Source organism: Esox lucius, chromosome 3 (genome assembly GCF_011004845.1).
Source record: "Esox lucius isolate fEsoLuc1 chromosome 3, fEsoLuc1.pri, whole genome shotgun sequence".
Taxonomy (NCBI): Eukaryota; Metazoa; Chordata; class Actinopteri; order Esociformes; family Esocidae; genus Esox; species Esox lucius.
Window position 1 is genome coordinate 19,657,600 of NC_047571.1, and position 19,202 is coordinate 19,676,801.

The 19,202-nt window shown below is 43.0% G+C and overlaps 1 protein-coding gene across 3 annotated transcripts in view; it reads left to right on the plus strand.

Annotated features, from left to right (window-relative positions):
- Positions 1-1,056: 1,056 nt before the first annotated feature.
- Positions 1,057-19,202, plus strand: part of carmil3 (capping protein regulator and myosin 1 linker 3) — a 55,248-nt gene continuing 37,102 nt past the window's right edge. Inside the window, exons 1-6 of one of the 3 annotated variants that reach the window (XM_010889067.4) lie at positions 1,057-1,265; positions 3,415-3,509; positions 12,160-12,210; positions 12,357-12,416; positions 14,223-14,344; positions 18,585-18,679. In XM_010889067.4, coding sequence (XP_010887369.1) covers positions 1,208-1,265; positions 3,415-3,509; positions 12,160-12,210; positions 12,357-12,416; positions 14,223-14,344; positions 18,585-18,679 — 481 coding nt within the window. In that variant the 5' untranslated portion in view covers positions 1,057-1,207. The remainder of the gene's footprint in view (positions 1,266-3,414; positions 3,510-12,159; positions 12,211-12,356; positions 12,417-14,222; positions 14,345-18,584; positions 18,680-19,202) is intronic. The other 2 variants (XM_010889059.4, XM_010889052.4) reach the window with 2 other exon arrangements.

Here is a 19,202-nt window from a genome sequence, read left to right on the forward strand (position 1 = left end):
TTTTTGAAGGTGATTTCATAATAATGGACAGGTAAGATGTAGCCTATTTGAAAAATATAATAATCCAGAGTTATTTAGGGTCATGGTAGATGCTTACCAAGAAGAACTGCCAAGCAGGCCTAATTTGAGGCAAGGAGTAGTTGGAGCAGTCATTAAAAAAGGCAGATATAAATAACTTTTGGCTGTCTTCAATCCATTGCATTAGATGTGAACAGATTACTGACATTTCAACACCAAACATCAGCCATCCTCATAGCAAAATCATTAAAAAATATATTTTAACAGACACATGGCTTGCCTGGAATAACATAAGAACCAGACTATAGTTAGGGCAAACTCCTTTTTCAGTTAGGCTATTCAATACCCCTACAATTCCCCCACGGATTTTGCAATTCTCCAGCTCAAGCTTCACTTGCACTGCAAAGGGATTTAGTTCATGTCACTCATGCATGCTTTACTCCACAACAGACATGTCACTGCTGCGGATGCAGTGATGACAGTGACTCGTGGGATTATTTCATTGGAAGTCATACAACTTGGTCTTCAGCCCCATGGGGTTGGGCACCTGATATAGAAACCCAGACGTTCCTTTTGGCACGCCCAAAGTGGTCTATTTCCATTGTGCTGAAAAAGTCATGTGAGGAATTCTGCTCTCTCATTGGTGCAACTTTTCTTTGCGGGAAAAATCGTAAGTGGACCCTAATGGCTATCTGCGAATGTAGTGATTCAGCATCAACCAGCACAAAAGAGAACGTGATCACCTCCCTTGATGAAACTGTAAAGTCCCTTTTAGGTCAAACATTTCAATAGAAGAGAGGTTCATATGGGTTCCCCTGAATTTTTTTGTACAGATTTTCTTAAATTAAATTTTTATTTTGTCAACTTAAGTTTCTTTTTTATTTAGAAGAGACACTATTAGGCTATTTAATATTCGAGCTAATAGACTTGGAATTTTCCCTCAAATATTGAATGTAAAATATCTGAGGCACTTGCGTCTTTGCCACTTGCGTTGTGACACTGACGCATTTCTCTCTCTCTCTCTCCCTCTCTCTCCCCCTCTCTCTCTGATATTATGTTTATAGGCTCTGGAGTAGCCTGCGCTACACTCGGATTGGCAGTGGAAACGCAGCCGCTCTTACCCTTGATTATACTGTAAGAAACGGAGAGAGGGAGTAAGTGAGGGGAAGAGGGGAGTCAGAGCCCCGACATGGCCTCTAAAGAGACCACCGCTGCAGGTTTCATTAACATCAACAGGGAAATTACAGGTAAACACAAATCTGCGCTTTTAAAAATCAACTGAATGTTCTTAGCACGAATGGTTATTTTATTAAACTCTGTTTGAAATGTAGCCTTTTGCGTTTGTTTCGGATCTGTCAAGTGCCGCAGGCAAATAACGTTCTTCCTGGGCAGGTTATTTTAATGACTGTAGAAGCCCACGTCAATAGATTAATGATAACCTATTACCCTAATCCTATCGATAAAGAATCGAAAAATACGTTGAGGTTGCTTTGGTTCAGTTACCTGCTTTGTATTTCCTGCAATCATACCGTAAACGGTTCTTTGATCTCCAGATCGAGTTGGTAGTGCGTTACTGCAAATGCGTGCGTTACAGCAAATACGTGCTAGCTGTACATTTATCAGCTTTGATATGGCTTTAAAGTGTTAGTTAACTAAAATTACAAAATGACACATTGGTTTTCTTAATCACTAGTCCGTGGACAACTTTTGACAGCAAGTCATATTGGTTGACTTTCCATGGCACTTTTGGTTTTATTTTTAGATTTGTGGTTCTGTTACTGATGAAAGATTTTTTTTTGAATGCATCATGTCATAATAGTTATCCCATATTTGTAAGGTCCTGTATATGTTATTTAAATATGAAACGTGGTATTATCCGTACATTGTGGCACATAACAAGTCAAGGTATTAGTATTTTCCATGCATATTGTTCAGAAAATCTGTAATTGTCTTTGTGAAGCTTCAGAATTATTAATAGATATTTTTCAATTATCTGGACATCCTGTATGAAAAAGTATAATATCAATACACAGACTTGGAATTTGTGCTAAACATGTGCATTTGGAAGCTGAAGACCTTAAACCAGAGCATGGATTGCTGTCAAAACTTGTCTCTTTGACTGTTTGCATGATTAGGAAACATGCAATTTTTTAATTTGGATTAACTATCCCTTTAATGCCTTTGCCTTTGAGTGTGTGTGTGTGTGTGTGTGTGTGTGTGTGTGTGTGTGTGTGTGTGGGTGTTGTGAGGGAGTAAGCATTTTGTGTGAAACATGCATGCAGGCATGACTTTCTGCATTGAGATGCTGGTTCTCTTCACTGAAAAGATCTTATAATGCCCTGAAGGTGTGCAGTGCTTAGCTCCTACTGCTTAACACACACAAACCCTGATATATTACCACACACCTGGGACACTGACAATTAACATTTTTGACAACACTAACACTGGTTACACGTGTGGGCCAACAACATTTTATTTTCTGACACACACACACACACACACACCCTGACAGATTCACTGACTGACACCATTGGACAGAAGGGTGTTAGAACGGTGTCTCACTTTTAATTATGGTGACGGCAATCCCTTGTTTGTTTTTCTGTCCCCTCTCCACCTGGTCCTATCTAAATGGTGATTAACCTGTCGCAGCTTAGAGAACGAAGAGGGAAGTGGAGAAAGAGCAGCTCCATTAGACCATCAAGGCAGGGTTTTAACTGATCCTCTCCGGTCTCTCTCTTTCTCTCATTCCCTGGTCCTCTCTTGAATGGTGGGCAGCATATGCTGCTGGTCCCGGGCAGTCTGTGGGAAAGCCCTGTGTTAACGGCTTTAAGTGATTGGGTTTTACAGAGATTAACGTCGATTACAGCTGCATTAACTCTCTGTTCGTCGTTCTCTGATCCTTCCCCATCTCTCCCTCCTCTTTCTCCATCCCCCTCTTTTTCAGCTGGGGGAGCTCAGGCTGTGTGAGGATTTTAAAGACCTGGGTTCATGAGTGTGATTGAATGTGACTTGTGAGAATGAAGATTTTTCTGTAGATGTTCTGTAACAGCAGTGGCTGTGTTTCAATGCTTTCGTTTGGATGTGTCATAGAATTATGTACGACTGTTTTTATCAAACTTTGATCAGACTTCCTTTCATGTAACATTTTGCTAGAGCTGTTTCCTTAGCCCTGGTGCTCTTGTCTCATAACATTACGTACCACCATTCAGTATCATGTCATTGGACCAGTTCCCTTTCTGCGACTAAGCATGAACAGTTTTTTTTCTCCCTTTTATGTATGTGTGTGAGAGAGCGTGAGGGAGTGTGTGTGCAAGAGACTGATTACAATTGCTGGTGTAAGTTTCTGTGAGTAATTTACTTGCAGAATTGTATTTTTTTAACTCATTCTGTCTACAGAGAGCATCAGGAGGCTCATTGATAAACAATCCATCAAGTTTCTTGGAGCTGTGAAGCAGGACACCAAGAACGGCAAATTGGAGGACAGGATACTGGTGAGGCCCTATGACAATCAAACTCTACTGTCAGAAATGAGGTTTTACCTCAGTCAGTGCTATGTATTTCAAACCAGAACAATCAATCTAAAATCATTCAAGCTCAGTGGCCCAAGCGCACACACACACACACACACACACACACAACCTTTATTAGAAGTGGCAGTGTGCCTCTAATGCCAGAGGCGAGGGCTTGGTGTGTGTTTGTGTGTGTGTGTGTGTGTGTGTGTGTGCGCGCGCGCCTGCGCTTGCATGTGCTCATGCCAGTCGGTGTGCCCGAGGGTGTGTGGGCAGATTCAGAGGTGTCCTAGCAGCTTGCGAGCCAGCAAACACACAAACACATACACACACACACACACACACACTGTTGGACACTGCTGCTATTGAGACCGTCAATTAGTCACCCATATCAGTTGACACACACACACAGGACACCAGGGTGGTAGAGTGTAGAGACCATTTTCTCTTTCTTGCTGAGTGTTAACTGGTGCTGGCGTGAGAGAAGACACTCAGGGGAGTTCAGAGTGGGCAGAAAATCTATTTACTCTATTTCTGTCTTTTGTGTCTGTCTTCTTCCTCTATGCCATGTCCCCTCTCTCATTGGTTAACAACCCTTTTCTCACTTCCTTGTTTGTCTCACTACTGTCATTACTGCCACCCCTCAGTTTCTGTCGCTGTGTAGCCTTTGTTTCTTTTTCTCAGTATCTGTCCTTCTGTATTAATCTCCCGTCACCCTTCCCCCTCCCTGGTCTCTCGCTACTCTACCTCTTCATCATCGCTCATCTTGCCCCCACCCACTTCCTCCATCTTTATCTCAACGTACCAAACTGTATCGAACCACTCTGCTCCGTTCTGTAACCCACAGAACTCAGTTAGGCCTTTACGAGAATGCTGATCGTGGCGGGTTTGGCTGATGCAACTTCTCAAAATACATAAGGTGTAACATGGCGTGATGCCCAGTAAAATGGACAGAGTTTTGGAACACAGTGTACTGAAACATACATGCAGTGAGCAGGCTGTTTTATACATTTCAATCATTTAACAGATGCTCTTATCCAGGGCTTACAGGTGCAGTTTGGGTTAACTGTTTTGGTCAAAGACAGAACAGCAGATTTTTCACCTTGCTAGCTTCACGAGTCAATCTAGTAACATTTTGGTTGCTGTCAGTTGACTGCTAGGCTACATTTTTTGTTCCTCTCCCTCTCTCTCTCTCTCTCTCTCTCTCTCTCTCTCTCTCTTTCTCTCTCTCTCTTTCTCCCCCTGGAGTTGAGCTGGTATCCAGCTGTCTGTGTGGATCTACTGTACCAGCATTCACACTGTCCCCCCAGTCTCCCCATCCTGGTGCATTTCATTCTGACAGACACATGGTATGCTCTGCACTGTGCCAAGGGCAACGTCACCAAGTGTACCAGCATACCCCCAGACACACAAACAAGCACATAAACACGCCCTGCCATTCAAACACAGACTGGTATATACTAGGGTTGGGCAATGGGACAATGTTATTGTCTGTCAATGATGGCATATGTACACACATAGAGGGCACGCAAGATCAATGCCGACTCCTGAAGTAACCTTTTCAAAAACAGGAAGGAGATGGAAGAAAAACATAGAAAAATTAAGAACAACCTTAATTATGTACAGAGTGTGCATGGGTCTTTAATCAATAGAGGCCACCTTAAGCAGACGAGGCGCTCGAGAGCACATGCTGCCCAGAAATTATGGTGGATGTGGAGCTGCACTTTGTCCTGCTGCATTAGAAGCCCATTCACTTAGACATAGACCCATTTACTTTACTTAGATATTTCAGATCCACCCAAGAATTTCAAATCAAATTAAACATGAATCAACTCCTGTAAATACTGCGAAGTGTAGTCACAACATCAAGATTTGTTTCCCGCTGGCTTAAGAAATGGGCAACTAGTGGGGTATAAACTATATTGCACACATAACCCATGTCATACTTAATTGTAATTATTTGTGAATTGCTACAAGACTGTACACACTTAATATTAATAACATGTCCAAATGTTGTGTGTAATATTATAATAAAACATAATTCATTTCAAGCTTGCTTATTTTTCACTTTGGCAATGCATAGGGAATATAATTTAAATTAATTTGTCTCTTTTACCCAATGTAAACACCAATAAACTGCAAATAAACTGTTTAAATTAAAATAGAATTGAGATTGAGATTGATGGAGGGAAGGGCAGAGGAGATGGAGGGAGGGGCAGAGGAGATGGAGGGAGGGGCAAAGGAAATGTTGGGAGATGCAGAGGACATAGAGTGAGGGTCAGAGTATATGATGGAGAGGCGGGGGAGATGGTGTGAGGGGCAGACGAGATGGTGGGAGGGGCGGTGGAGATGAGGGAGGTACAGAGGAAAAGGAGGGAGGGGCAATGGAGAGGAAGGAATTGGCCGAGATAGTGCCATAGAAAAATGGGCTAATAAGAGCTCAGAGCAGCGGAGGAGAGGGAAAGAACAGATGACGGAGTGGAAGGAGGAAATATGTGTTTTGAAGGCCCGTTTACTTTCCTTCCTTACCCTGTCCATTAGTTATCTGTTTCTGTCGCTCCCTTTCATCCTCCATTGGTCCCCAGCTCCGCCTCTCCACACTCATAATTGTCCTATTACTGGACCGGGATTGCTACAGCGTGACACCAAACACAATCGGATTTCTCTATCCTCACTTAGATCTCCACATTCCCTTTTAGCCTCCCCCATGAGATTAGATGTCTCTTTTCTGCTGTAACAACAAGGTGGAAGAAGGGAAGGATCTGTTGGCTTCTGACAGCTAAGGCTGCTGGTTGAGAGATGTTATGCGGTGAAGAGATGTTGAAATTAAGCAGTACAGAACACATTCCAGTTTGTCTAAATGCGTCTTTATGTAGACTAAAAAGACCTGAATTCAAATGAGGTCAGTTTTTGTCATGTGCTTTCTTTCGACTGTGAACTCTGGCAGTCGGACGAAGAGGTCGGCACGTGCGCACGTCGTCGGTGGGGTCAGCGTAGTGCCTTTGGAGGTGTGCTGTAATGGTTGGATAACTGCAGACATCAGGAAGGCTTCTGCTGGTGGTTTGATGATAGATGTCTTACTAGAGGAATAGTACTGGTCTTTTGTCTAAAGAGAGGGATGTGCCGGTCTCCCTACCCTCTGGAAGTGCACATGTTGTGACTGCTGACCTTTTCTCTGTCAGCCCGTGGGGTATAACTGGCTGAGATGTCGAGCAGAGTGCCCTTATCTGGAGGACTTCTGACTGCAGCCCACACCCTCTCTCCCCCTACCCCCCTATCTCTCCCTCCCTCTCTCTCTCTCTCCCCCCCCCCCTAACCCCTATCTTCCTCTCCCTCTCTCTCCCCCCCTAAACCCTATCTCCCTCCCTCTCTCTTTCCCGTCCACTCTCCCAGAGCCCTTCAAGGTTCCACAGGATTTGGTTGCAAGTCTCTTTGATTTAGAGTTGTGCAGCCTGTTATGTGAGCGAAATCTACAAGATGTTTTGAGGCCATCCCAGATTTGGCTTCTCTATCTATTTAACAATCAATATAACAAAAATCTGTCTGTTTTTCTATCTCTGTGTGTTTGTCAGTCTTTCCATAGAAACAATGTGTGTTTGTATGTATCTATCAGTCTCTTGATATACTGAGCCTTTGGAAAGTATTCCAACCCATTCACTTTATCCGTGTTTTGTTCTGTTGTGGACTTCATTTAATTAATAAATATTGCCATCAATCTACACACGCTACCCCATAATGACAAAGCAAAGACAAGTGTTGGGAATTTATTGAAATTTTATTCAGTGCCTTGGGCAACGATCACAGCTTCATCGTTATTCCTCTATCATCTATGCACATAGGAATTTGGGCAGTTTCTTCAATTCCTCCTGGTAGATCCTTTCAAGCTCTGTCAAAATGAATTGGGAGCATCAGTGAACTGCGATTTTCAGGTCTCCCCAAAAATTCTCATTTGGGGTTAAGTCCAATCTTTGGCTTTGTCACTCAGGACATTCAGAGATTTGACCCTCCACTGTCTTGCCTACAGTACAGTGTGTGTTTTGGGTCTTTGTTGTTCTGTTGTTGGAGGGCTTGTTGGAAATCCTTCACTCTTGATCAGGTTTTCCTCAAGAATCTTTATGTATTTTGTTCTGTTCAGCATTCCACTGAATCCTGACCAGTCCCCCAGTCCTTGCCACCAAGAAGCACCCCGATAGTGTTTATACAGAAGGTATTAGCCAGGTGATGGGCGGTACCTTTGTTTCACCAGACATAACATTTGGCATTCAGGCCTAATCATTTGATTTTGGTGTTGTCAGCCCAGATAATCTTTTCTTTATGCTCTCAGACTCCTACAGACCTCATATGCCTTTTACTTAAGTGAGGCTTACGTCCAGGATAAAGGCCTGATTGAGTGGAGCAGAGATGATTGTCGTTCCGGCCTGTTCTCCCATCTCTGCGGATCTATATTCAATAGGTTCTTTATTGGCCTCAATGGATGCTTACCCCTATTGCCAAATGTTTTGGCAGTAATATAAATGTGGGATATTTCAAGAACAAAAAGAAAAATATTAGAATGTAAAATGTATAACAGAGAAAACAAATGAGAAATGAAGTGTTCAGGGCTCATGTGTGACATGGTGTGAGCTATTGTCTCAAATAATGACAGGCCAGAAAGCTGCGACGTTTTTTCTCTGTTTTCTCCTAAGGTTTAATCCTTAACAGTTTATCTATACTCTTCTCTCCCTCTCTCTCAATCCATATCTGTCTCTCTCCAACAATGTCTATCTATTGCTCATTCCATCTACATACAGCTCCAGAAAAACCTAAGAGACCACTGCACCTTTTTCTTTCCTTTCCCAAAAAAGTTGAAAAGGAAGGTTTTGAGTGAGGAACAGAAGGGTTAAAATTAAGAGACCCCTGCAAATTGAACGCTTCTGATCCTCACTCAAAACTTTACTTTTAAACTTTTTTGGAAAGGAAAGAAAAATGTGCAGCGGTCTCTGAATCTTTTCCAGAGCTGAAGATCCATCTCTATCTCAATATCCATGTCTATGAATGTATATCTTTCACTCCATCCATCAATATCTGTCCCTCTCCATTCATTTGAAGCCATCTCTCCCTCTCTCTCTCTGTCTCTCTTTTCATCTATCTATGTCAAAGTTTTGGTTCAAGAAATCTGGCAATTATTTCTTAAAGTTTCTGCTCATATTTAGAGCAATTGTGTAGGACGTTTTGTTTATGTTCAACTTTCTCTTTTGACCATCCGTGCTTTTATGCCATCCTGTTTAAGTAGCCAGGCCATGGTCACTAAATCTGTACATTGTTTACATCTTCCATTTTAAAATGTTCTGATCATTACAAGGAATTGTGCTAACTTGGAATCAATCTCTATCTATGGCTATCCATCTATCTCTCTACATCCATGTATCTATTTATATCCATCTATCTCTCTACATCCATGTATCTATTTATATCCATCTATCTCTATAACCATGTATCTATTTATATCCATCTATCTCTCTACATCCATGTATCTGTTTATATCCATCTATCTCTCTACATCCATGTTTCTATTTATATCCATCTATCTCTCTACAGCCATGTATCTATTTATATCCATCTGTCTCTTTACATCCATGTATCTATTTATATCCATCTATCTCTCTACATCCATGTATCTATTTATATCCATCTATCTCTCTACATCCATGTATCTGTTTATATCCATCTATCTCTCTACATCCATGTATCTATTTATATCCATCTATCTCTCTACATCCATGTATCTATTTATATCCATTTATCTCTCTACATCCATGTATCTATTTATATCCATCTATCTCTCTACATCCATGTATCTGTTTATATCCATCTATCTCTCTACATCCATGTATCTGTTTATATCCATCTATCTTTCTACATCCATGTATCTGTTTATATCCATCTATCTCTCTACATCCATGTATCTGTTTACATCCATCTATCTCTCTACATCCATGTATCTATTTATATCCATCTATCTCTCTACTTCCATGTATCTATTTATATCCACCAACTCTCTCTATCCATACATCTACAGTATCTACTCTAAAATCTCAACTCTACATCTATCAATATTTGTTTTACTCCATCTATATCCATATCGATATCCATTTCTCTCCATCTATCAATATTCATCTCTCCCCTTTGTCCCCACTTTTCTCTGCCTCTTTTTAAAGGCTGCTTAATTAGCAGGATCTGGGGCAGCTGTGTTTTCAAACACGCCCTCAATCTGGGAGTGTGTACGGGCGTAGTGTACTTGCATTGTGGGAATGCATGCACTCACAACCAAACAACTTAAGCACAGTCTGAGGCTGACCTAGAGAGAGGGGTCCTTAACCAGGTCTGGCAAATCCTGCGTCTTCGTCTCCCAGAGGCAGCGCTGTGAGGCGTTGCGGCCCAGAGACACCCTTTGAATGGTGGGTTTCGTTTGATGTGCCGACCCAGAGCTTGACGGCTTATGATTAATATAAGCCATCCCCAACCCGCACTCCCTCAAAACCGACCCTATTCTGGCTCTGCCGGGTCTTTGAACAGGGAGCGTTTGACTCCAGTGTGCCATTATGGCTGGAAGGTCACCTCTGCAGCCCCCATTATAGACACGTCTCTGAAGATTCCCTTTAAGACCTGACAACTCAGCCTCTCAGACAGCCAGGTTAAAGTGGCCCTGTCTCATTACTCCGGTATCTCCCTGGCTGTCGGATTCAGCTCGGCTGAAAGTAATCTTCCCTCAGCTATTACGATTCTGATTGGTCATCAATGAGCAGATTGGAGAACCGTCTACTGTATGTCTGAGAGGTGTGGTTGGATTTCAGACAGTGTGGAAAAGCTTTATTTTTCATGTCTTCAAAGGTGTGATTGGTCAGTTGTCTCTAGGTCCTGACCTACTCAGACCCTTGTCTCTGATTTAGCCCACTAACAGGGATATTCAGGAGTCTGTAAACCCTGGATAAGAGCATCTTTCACGATTTTCAATTTAATAGTCAATTGAAAGTACTAAACAGATGACTGGTTCACGCACTGTTTGGTGTGCTGCACCTGAATTTTAAATAAAGGGCAACTTCCACACATCTCTTTTGGAAAAGGATATCACAGACTCTGGAGGGTCCATTCACTCTCAGGCCTCAGTAATTACACCGTACAGCAAATGGCCTTCTATTGTCATTCAAAACGTTTGTATTTTTTTAATGTCATTATTATTCTTCATGTTTTGCTTATTTCTCCAAAATATATTATTTGTTTTATAATCCACAAATGTTACCCTGATTGTAATTTGGCACGTACCAAACCAAAAAGCGATCCATTGATATGGTGAATGATATTTGGCATCCTCACACTCAGTGAAATCAAAGCCCACCATAAGACCTACATTATTGATGTCTGTGTTTACGCTCATATCTGGTGTCCAATAACAAAGGCTTTGGTGAGGGATCTGCATCTGAGTCATTTTTCTCTCTGTTTTTCCCTTCCTCTCTTTCTGAGCCTCTTAGCCATCCTCACAGAATGTTCTGTCTTCCTCCGCAGTTCTCTGATCAGGTTTATGTAACCCAGTTTTCCAACTTGTCAGGGCATTCTGATTGTAGTAACAATCTCTGTAATAGGCGCTCACAGAAGGCCTAGTTTCAAAGGACCTCAGGGTCTGCTCCATGGTTGCCTGGCCTGGGCGTCTTATCATATCCAGCTTGATCCACCATCGACGTGCTTACTTATCTAAGGATAGCATGGAGAGATGCCAAAACTGAGGAATTTATTAATGGGAAATCTGGTGTTTCTATCTCTCCCCCTCTCTCTTCTGTCTTTCTCCCTTTCTCTCTTTCTCTAGGCCTCCCTCTCTCTCTCTCCACCTCTCAGTGGGGTGCCATTAACGATTCAGCACAGAGAGGCCTTAAGGAATTGAAAGCGACAGACCAGAAAAAGAATTGAAAACTCTGAGTGAATAAGAAAGGGAAGAGAGACTGGGTGAAGAGAGACGTGGGGGGGGGTGTTGGTGGGGGCCACGGGAGTTGGGGGTACAATGCACAGAGAGGTGGATTGTGAGATGGTGGGATTCAAAATATGAAATAAAGAACATATTTCCATTGAAATGGAGAATTAACTTGAGGGCTGGCAGGGGGTGATGAGAGGAGCGGTGTTGATGAAAAGAAACTGGGGTAGGGTTAGGGTTAGGGTTAGGGAGGGATGCAGGGCAGGGCCGCGTAATAATGGCATGGACGGGGTATGCTAATTAGAACGTTTGAATTATGAATGGGATTAATTACATCTGCAGTTGCGAGTGTCCAAATATGCACACCAACTACTACATGCTAATCCACGGATGAAGCTGTCTGTGGTTCCCCTTCTGTCCTCCACTCCCTTCTGCTAAATGAATTGAAGTTATGACACATTGACAGTAAAATCTTCTGAGAATAACTACAATAACTAATGAAATGTCACTGTCTCAAATGCTCGGGAGTAACGTCTGGCGCTGACAGGGATGTAATGTTTGAATGAACTGATGTTTGTTGCCCAGATTGGGGTTTGTGATGTCTTTGTTATTTGTTGCAAGAATTGTTTTGCAGTTTGCATTTTGATGTTCCTTCTGTCTGGCAGCAAAATGAATCTCTTTCCCTTTTAGGTTCTGACAACATGGCGACTGTATCTATTTGCTGTCAAAGTCCCCACCAAGGTATTTACCGTTTTGACTAATAGTGTTGTTTTGATGATAATAATGAGGATGATGAGAACAACACTTCTGGGACAATTTTTATCGGCATTTGTCAGTAAAGAGAAGAGTTTGTCATATCACTATCATAACTACCAGTGTCATTTCAGATGGAGGTTACTTTCAACTTCCTGGAGATTCGAGCCATGAACACTTATCCAGAATATCAGGTGAGAAACGGTTCTACAGCCTCAACCAGCTACAGTGGGGAGAACAAGTATTTGATACACTGATGATTTTGCAGGTTTTCCTACTTACAAAGCATGTAGGGGTCTGTAATTTTTATCATAGGTACACTTCAACTGTGAGAGACGGAATCTAAAAATCAAGAAAATCACATTTTATGATTTTTAAATAATTAATTTGCATTTTATTGCATGACATAAGTATTTGATCACCTACCAACCAGTAAGAATTCCAGCTCTCACAGTTTTTCTTTAAGAAGCCCTCCTGTTCTCCACTCATTACCTGTATTAACTGCACCTGTTTGAACTCGTTACCTGTATAAAAGACACCTGTCCACACACTCAATCAAACAGTCTCCAACCTCTCCACAATGGCCAAGACCAGAGAGCTGTGTAAGGACATCAGGGATAAAATTGTAGACCTGCACAAGGCTGGGATGGGCTACAGGACAATAGACAAGCAGCTTGGAGAGAAGGCAACAACTGTTGGCGCAATTATTAGAAAATGGAAGAAGTTCAAGATAACGGTCAGTCTCCCTCGGTCTGGGGCTCCATTCAAGATCTCACCTCGTGGGGCATCAATGATCATAAGGAAGGTGAGGGATCAGCCCAGAATTACACGGCAGGACCTGGTCAATGACCTGAAGAGAGCTGGGACCACAGTCTCAAAGAAAACCATAAGTAACACACTACGGCGTCATGGATTAAAATCCTGCAGCGCACGCAAGGTCCCCCTGCTTAAGCCAGCGCATGTCCAGGCCCGTCTGAAGTTTGCCAATGACCATCTGGATGATCCAGAGGAGGAATGGGAGAAGGTCATGTGGTCTGATGAGTCAAAAATAGAGCTTTTTGGTCTAAACTCCACTCGCCGTGTTTGGAGGAAGAAGAAGGAGGAGTACAACCCCAAGAACACCATTCCAACCGTGAAGCACGGAGGTGGAAACATCATTCTTTGGGGATGCTTTTCTGCAAAGGGGACAGGACGACTGCACCGTATTGAGGGAAGGATGAATGGGGCCATGTATCGCGAGATCTTGGCCAACAACCTCCTTCCCTCAGTAAGAGCATTGAAGATGGGTCGTGGCTGGGTCATCCAGCATGACAACGACCTGAAACACACAGCCATGGCAACTAAGGAGTGGCTCTGTAAGAAGCATCTCAAGGTCCTGGAGTGGCCTAACCCGTCTCCAGACCTGAACCCAATAGAAAATCTTTGGAGGGAGCTGAATATCCGTATTGCCCAGCAACAGCCCCGAAACCTGAAGGATCTGGAGAAGGTCTGTATGGAGGAGTGGGCCAAAATCCCTGCTGCAATGTGTGCAAACTACAGGAAACGTATGATCTCTGTAATTGCAAACAAAGGTTTCTGTACCAAATATTAAGTTCTGCTTTTCTGATGTATCAAATACTTATGTCATGCAATAAAATGCAAATTAATTACTTAAAAATCATACAATGTGATTTTCTGGATTTCATCACTCACAGTTGAAGAGTACCTATGATAAAAATGACAGACCTCTACATGCTTTGTAAGTGGGAAAACCTGCAAAATCGGCAGTGTATCAAAAACTTGTTCCCCCCACTGTATATGTCAAATTTGACCTTTTCTATTAATCTTTGTTCGTCAACGCTCTAAATGGGTTTATGTTGAAGAGTGTTTATTTGAATGAATTACAATATTTGCAGCCATGCAGACAACAAATCTCTGAAATAATTTTCTCCTTTACTCTTCTGGAGTGTCTGATCTCTGCTGATCTCTGTCATTTCAATGATATCACCTCACCCTTTCAGGTTGTCATAGACACAGACAAGTCCACCCACTCCTTGAGACTGCAGTCACAAGACCATCTTGATCACATGATGAACCATATCAACTTTGCCCTCTCACGAATATTCAACAATTCTATGTATGCGTAAGTGCCACCTACTGCAGGCTTTGTATTTATATCAGTGCTGTCAGATTTCCTGCCAGATTGGTCTATTTTTATTGACACTGAAAACCTGTCTTGGGGCGGGTTGATTTATAGATATGGTGTTATTGCCAAAGTAGAATTTGGGCATGTTTCTATTGGGTCTCTGTATTTATGCTGTGATTTCCGGTACACTGTCAATCAAATCTAGCAACCCTGCACTACATTTATCCACAGTTAATGTTTCCTTGAGTGGCTGGACAATGCCCTCGACAATCATAAATGCCTCTTAATGTGTGGAGGTACTTTTATAAAATTATTTCCTAAATGAAAATTACTTTGAGTAGATTTCAGGGGGATTTTGCAATTGAATGTTTAAACACTTGCTGTTAGATAATAGATAGCAAAGCAGTGTTGGCGAGAAAACAGATTTGTGAAAGAGAAAATTGAGGAAAAAACTGTTATGTGCAAAAGTCTTAGGCCACCCGAGAATAATTTATTTGAGCAGTATTTCGTAGTTCCCCAAAACTCTGCAGCATTGAAGTAAACACTAAGAAAAACTTAATCACTGATAACTAACATCAACATATAGTATTTTTAAAGCAAGTATTTTGTGTGGCCTTCCTTAGAATGCAAAACTGAAGCGATTCGCTTTTGGTAAACTGTTGAGTCATCTTTTCAAATTGGACTGTGGTACATTTTTCTAAGCTCCTTAAAGGATTTGCCAATACTTTGTCTGCTTTATGTTCTTTTGCCAGTCCAAGTGATCCCACACAGCTTCAGTTATGATGAGGTCGGCCTATGAGATGACCAGTCTAATATTGAAACATCCATTGCAGATTTTCACTCTAAGTACATTAAACACAAGACATTCTTCTTGTTATTATTACATTTTATTTGTATTTATTCAAATCTCATGTATTGGTATTACAAGCAAATATATACTTACTGCACGAATAAAATGTCTCTAAAATATTCTCTGATGACAGTGCAGCAGCTTAACTGCATACCAGTGAATGAATTTGAGTGCTTAAACGTCATAGTTTGCGTTTTCAAGATGTACTCAAATTGTATTCTATATCTCTTCTCAGATCTTGCGTGCTGTGTCATTAATGGTTGTGTGCCATGTTACTGACTGTGTCATAAACTGACAGATTGCCATTATATAATGATTTAGTTGGCTGATTCTTAATCTGTCAATTGGCAGCAATGAACAGGAAACAGGAAATAAATAAATTTTATAACCCAGCTTGGCTTGACAATCGTCGAATGTCATTATACTTGAAGATCAACACAGTTCATACCTGCCAGTTCCCTTGTGTCATGATGTAGGAAGAAGCCAGGACACAAGTGCAGGGAGAACATTTATTAAACAAAGACATTTATTAAAACAAAACGGACAAAAACGAAACAGAATACTTGATAAAGGAACTAGAACAGAAACCCATTAAAACACAACAATAACAGAACTACATGACGTTGGGGTAGAACCAATACAAAGACCAACAGGACACAATGGGGAAGCAGGAACACAAACAGGGTCCGTGGTGAGGGATAACAGGTGTCTGTGGTGAGGGATAACAGGTGTCTGTGGTGAGGGATAACAGGTGTCCGTGGTGAGGGATAACAGGTGTCCGTGGTGAGGGATAACAGGTGTCCGTGGTGAGGGATAACAGGTGTCCGTGGTGAGGGATAACAGGTGTCCGTGGTGAGGGATAACAGGTGTCCGTGGTGAGGGATAACAGGTGTCCGTGGTGAGGGATAACAGGTGTCCGTGGTGAGGGATAACAGGTGTCCGTGGTGAGGGATAACAGGTGTCCGTGGTGAGGGATAACAGGTGTCCGTGGTGAGGGATAACAGGTGTCCGTGGTGAGGGATAACAGGTGTCCGTGGTGAGGGATTACAGGTGTCCGTGGTGAGGGATTACAGGTGTCCGTGGTGAGGGATTACAGGTGTCCGTGGTGAGGGAAAACAGGTGTCCGTGGTGAGGGATAACAGGTGTCCGTGGTGAGGGATAACAGGTGTCCGTGGTGAGGGATAACAGGTGTCCGTGGTGAGGGATTACAGGTGTCCGTGGTGAGGGATTACAGGTGTCCGTGGTGAGGGATAACAGGTGTCCGTGGTGAGGGATAACAGGTGTCCGTGGTGAGGGATTACAGGTGTCCGTGGTGAGGGATTACAGGTGTCCGTGGTGAGGGAAAACAGGTGTCCGTGGTGAGGGAAAACAGGTGTCCGTGGTGAGGGAAAACAGGTGTCCGTGGTGAGGGATAACAGGTGTCCGTGGTGAGGGATAACAGGTGTCCGTGGTGAGGGATAACAGGTGTCCGTGGTGAGGGATAACGGTGTCTGTGGTGAGGGAAAACGGTGTCCGTGGTGAGGGATAACAGGTGTCCGTGGTGAGGGATAACGGTGTCCGTGGTGAGGGATAACAGGTGTCCGTGGTGAAGTGAGGGAGAGAGGGCGTTGGATTCACTGGCACGAATGGCTGCCGTGCCAGAACGTGACACCTTAAGACACGCTATAAGATAAAGATTCAAACATACACAGTTTTTTTGTTTTTACATGTGTATTTGCATGGAGGATTGGAGATGTTTAAAATGTGCCGAATAGTAACAGAATGAATGGTAAAAACAAGTCTGGTAGCGGTAGTTTTACAGAAAATGTATTGTGGTAAAATGTCTGTGTGTGTGTGTGTGTGTATGAGCGCATGTGTGTGCATGCGGGTGTGTGTGTGTGTGCGTGCGTGCGGGCGAGTGTGTGGGTGTGTGTGTGTGTGTGTGTGTGCGTGCTCATGCGTGCTCATGCGTGTACGTGCATGTGTGTGCGTGTGTGTGTGTGGGTGGGTGTCAGTCCAGTTCAGGGGTTGATCAGTCTGTGTTTGAGCCTTTTATTATGGTATCCCAAGCTCAGACCTCTTCTGTTAGCTGGTCACTGGATGAATAGTGTGTGGCAGGGGTGTGTATGGTTCTTCAGGATCTGTTTTCGATTTCCTGGGTGTATCGGAGCTTGGCCCCAGTGATGCACTTGGCCGCCTTAACTGCTTGCTGCAGGGCCTGTCATGTGCGGAGCAGTTCCCATACTAGGCTGGGATAAGGCTGGTCAGGATGCTCTTGCTGGTGCCGTGGTGGTAATTGACTTTGGCGAGGACCCAGGGTGACGTGCCAAACTTCTTCAGTCACCTTAGGGAGGAAAGCTACTGTTGCAACCTCTTGACAACATTGTTAGTGTTGATAATCCATGAGAAATCCTCTGGTCTGTGATCGGTGGGGAACTTAAAACTGCTGACTCTACTGCAGCTTTATTCATGTGGATTGGGGACTCGGTCTTCCTCTGCATCCTCAAGTCAACAACAGACGCCTTTGTTTTGCTGACATTGAGGGAGAGGTTGTTGTCCGGCGCCACTAGGACAGTTTGCTTACACCTCCCTGTAGGCTGACTCATCGTTATTGGTCATCAGGGCTACAAACAGGATGTTGTCAGCAAACCTTATGAGGGTCAGACCCAGTGCTCTGAGTTTTAAGGGAACATTGATGAACAGTGAACGCTGATCTATACTCGGTGAACAGCAGTCTAACTTAGGTTTTCCACTTCTCTGACTTATACCAATAGAAATCGAATTATTTGTCCATATGTTATGGCGGTAGATTAATTGGTCCAGTGATCCTAGTAAACTGCCTTTAATGTGAGTCATGAGAAGCCTTTAGAACACTTAATGATGACAGCAGGACAGGATGATAGATGGGTGATAGATGGGTGATAGATGGGTGATAGATGGGTGATGGATGGGTGATGGATGGGTGATGGATGGGTGATGGATGGGTGATGGATGAGTGATGGATGAGTGATAGATTGGTGATGGATGAGTGATAGATTGGTGATGGATGAGTGATGGGTGATGGATGGGTGATGGATGAGTGATGGGTGATGGATGGGTGATGGATAAGTGATGGATAAGTGATGGATGAGTGATGGATGGGTGATGGATGTTACCTAGGACATGTTTCCTCAGTTTTCTTGGACACTGGGATGACTTGAAGCCAGTAGGAACTACAGCCTGTATCAAGGACAGGTTAAAGATGTCCATAAAGATGCATGCCAGCTGGATGGCTCACACTCTGACTGCATATAATGTATTAGTCCTGTCTCAAACCGAAATAAAATGTAATGTATCCATATTGCCTGTTCATCCTCAGAGAAGTTAATATGGTTTCTCTCTTTCATCCCATTTCACTCTCTCCTTCAGTCCAGCCATCTGTCGAGCAGAGGGAGATGTCTCTGATGGAGTCCTCAAGTTTTCACCAAACTCCGAATCATCTTTAGAGACCCAGAAAACATGCGGTGAGCCGCCCACCACCTGACACTACATCATACGTGTTGGCAGTGTTCCCTCAGGCTGCGGGACCCTCGATAGTCATTCACCCACACACCCAGTCCCTTGGGCAGGGCTCACACGACATGTTTTTAGCCAGATCTAAAGGCTTCTGATCAGCTCCTGGCACATTCCTCCAAATCACATGGAAATCACTCTGTAGGAAGGCGGCAGCCTGTTAAATGTCAGCATATGCACAATACCGGGATTTACAGAGCACCAACCATTTTCATAAGATTTAATATTTTGGGCTACAACTTGACCAATATGGCAAGTGTGTACTGAGGTCTCTGAGCAGATGCAAGGCATGTCCTACCCAATTAGATTCTCAAAAACTTGAAGAAAACATTTGATCATACAGCATCATCTTAAAATGTGAGTGTCTTATCTGGCCCATTGTGGTGTTTGTAGTTCCACAGTAGAGCCCAACTATACAATCATAATAGAAGGGCTTTTTTTATGTAGAATATTTTATGTATGCATTTTTTTAAA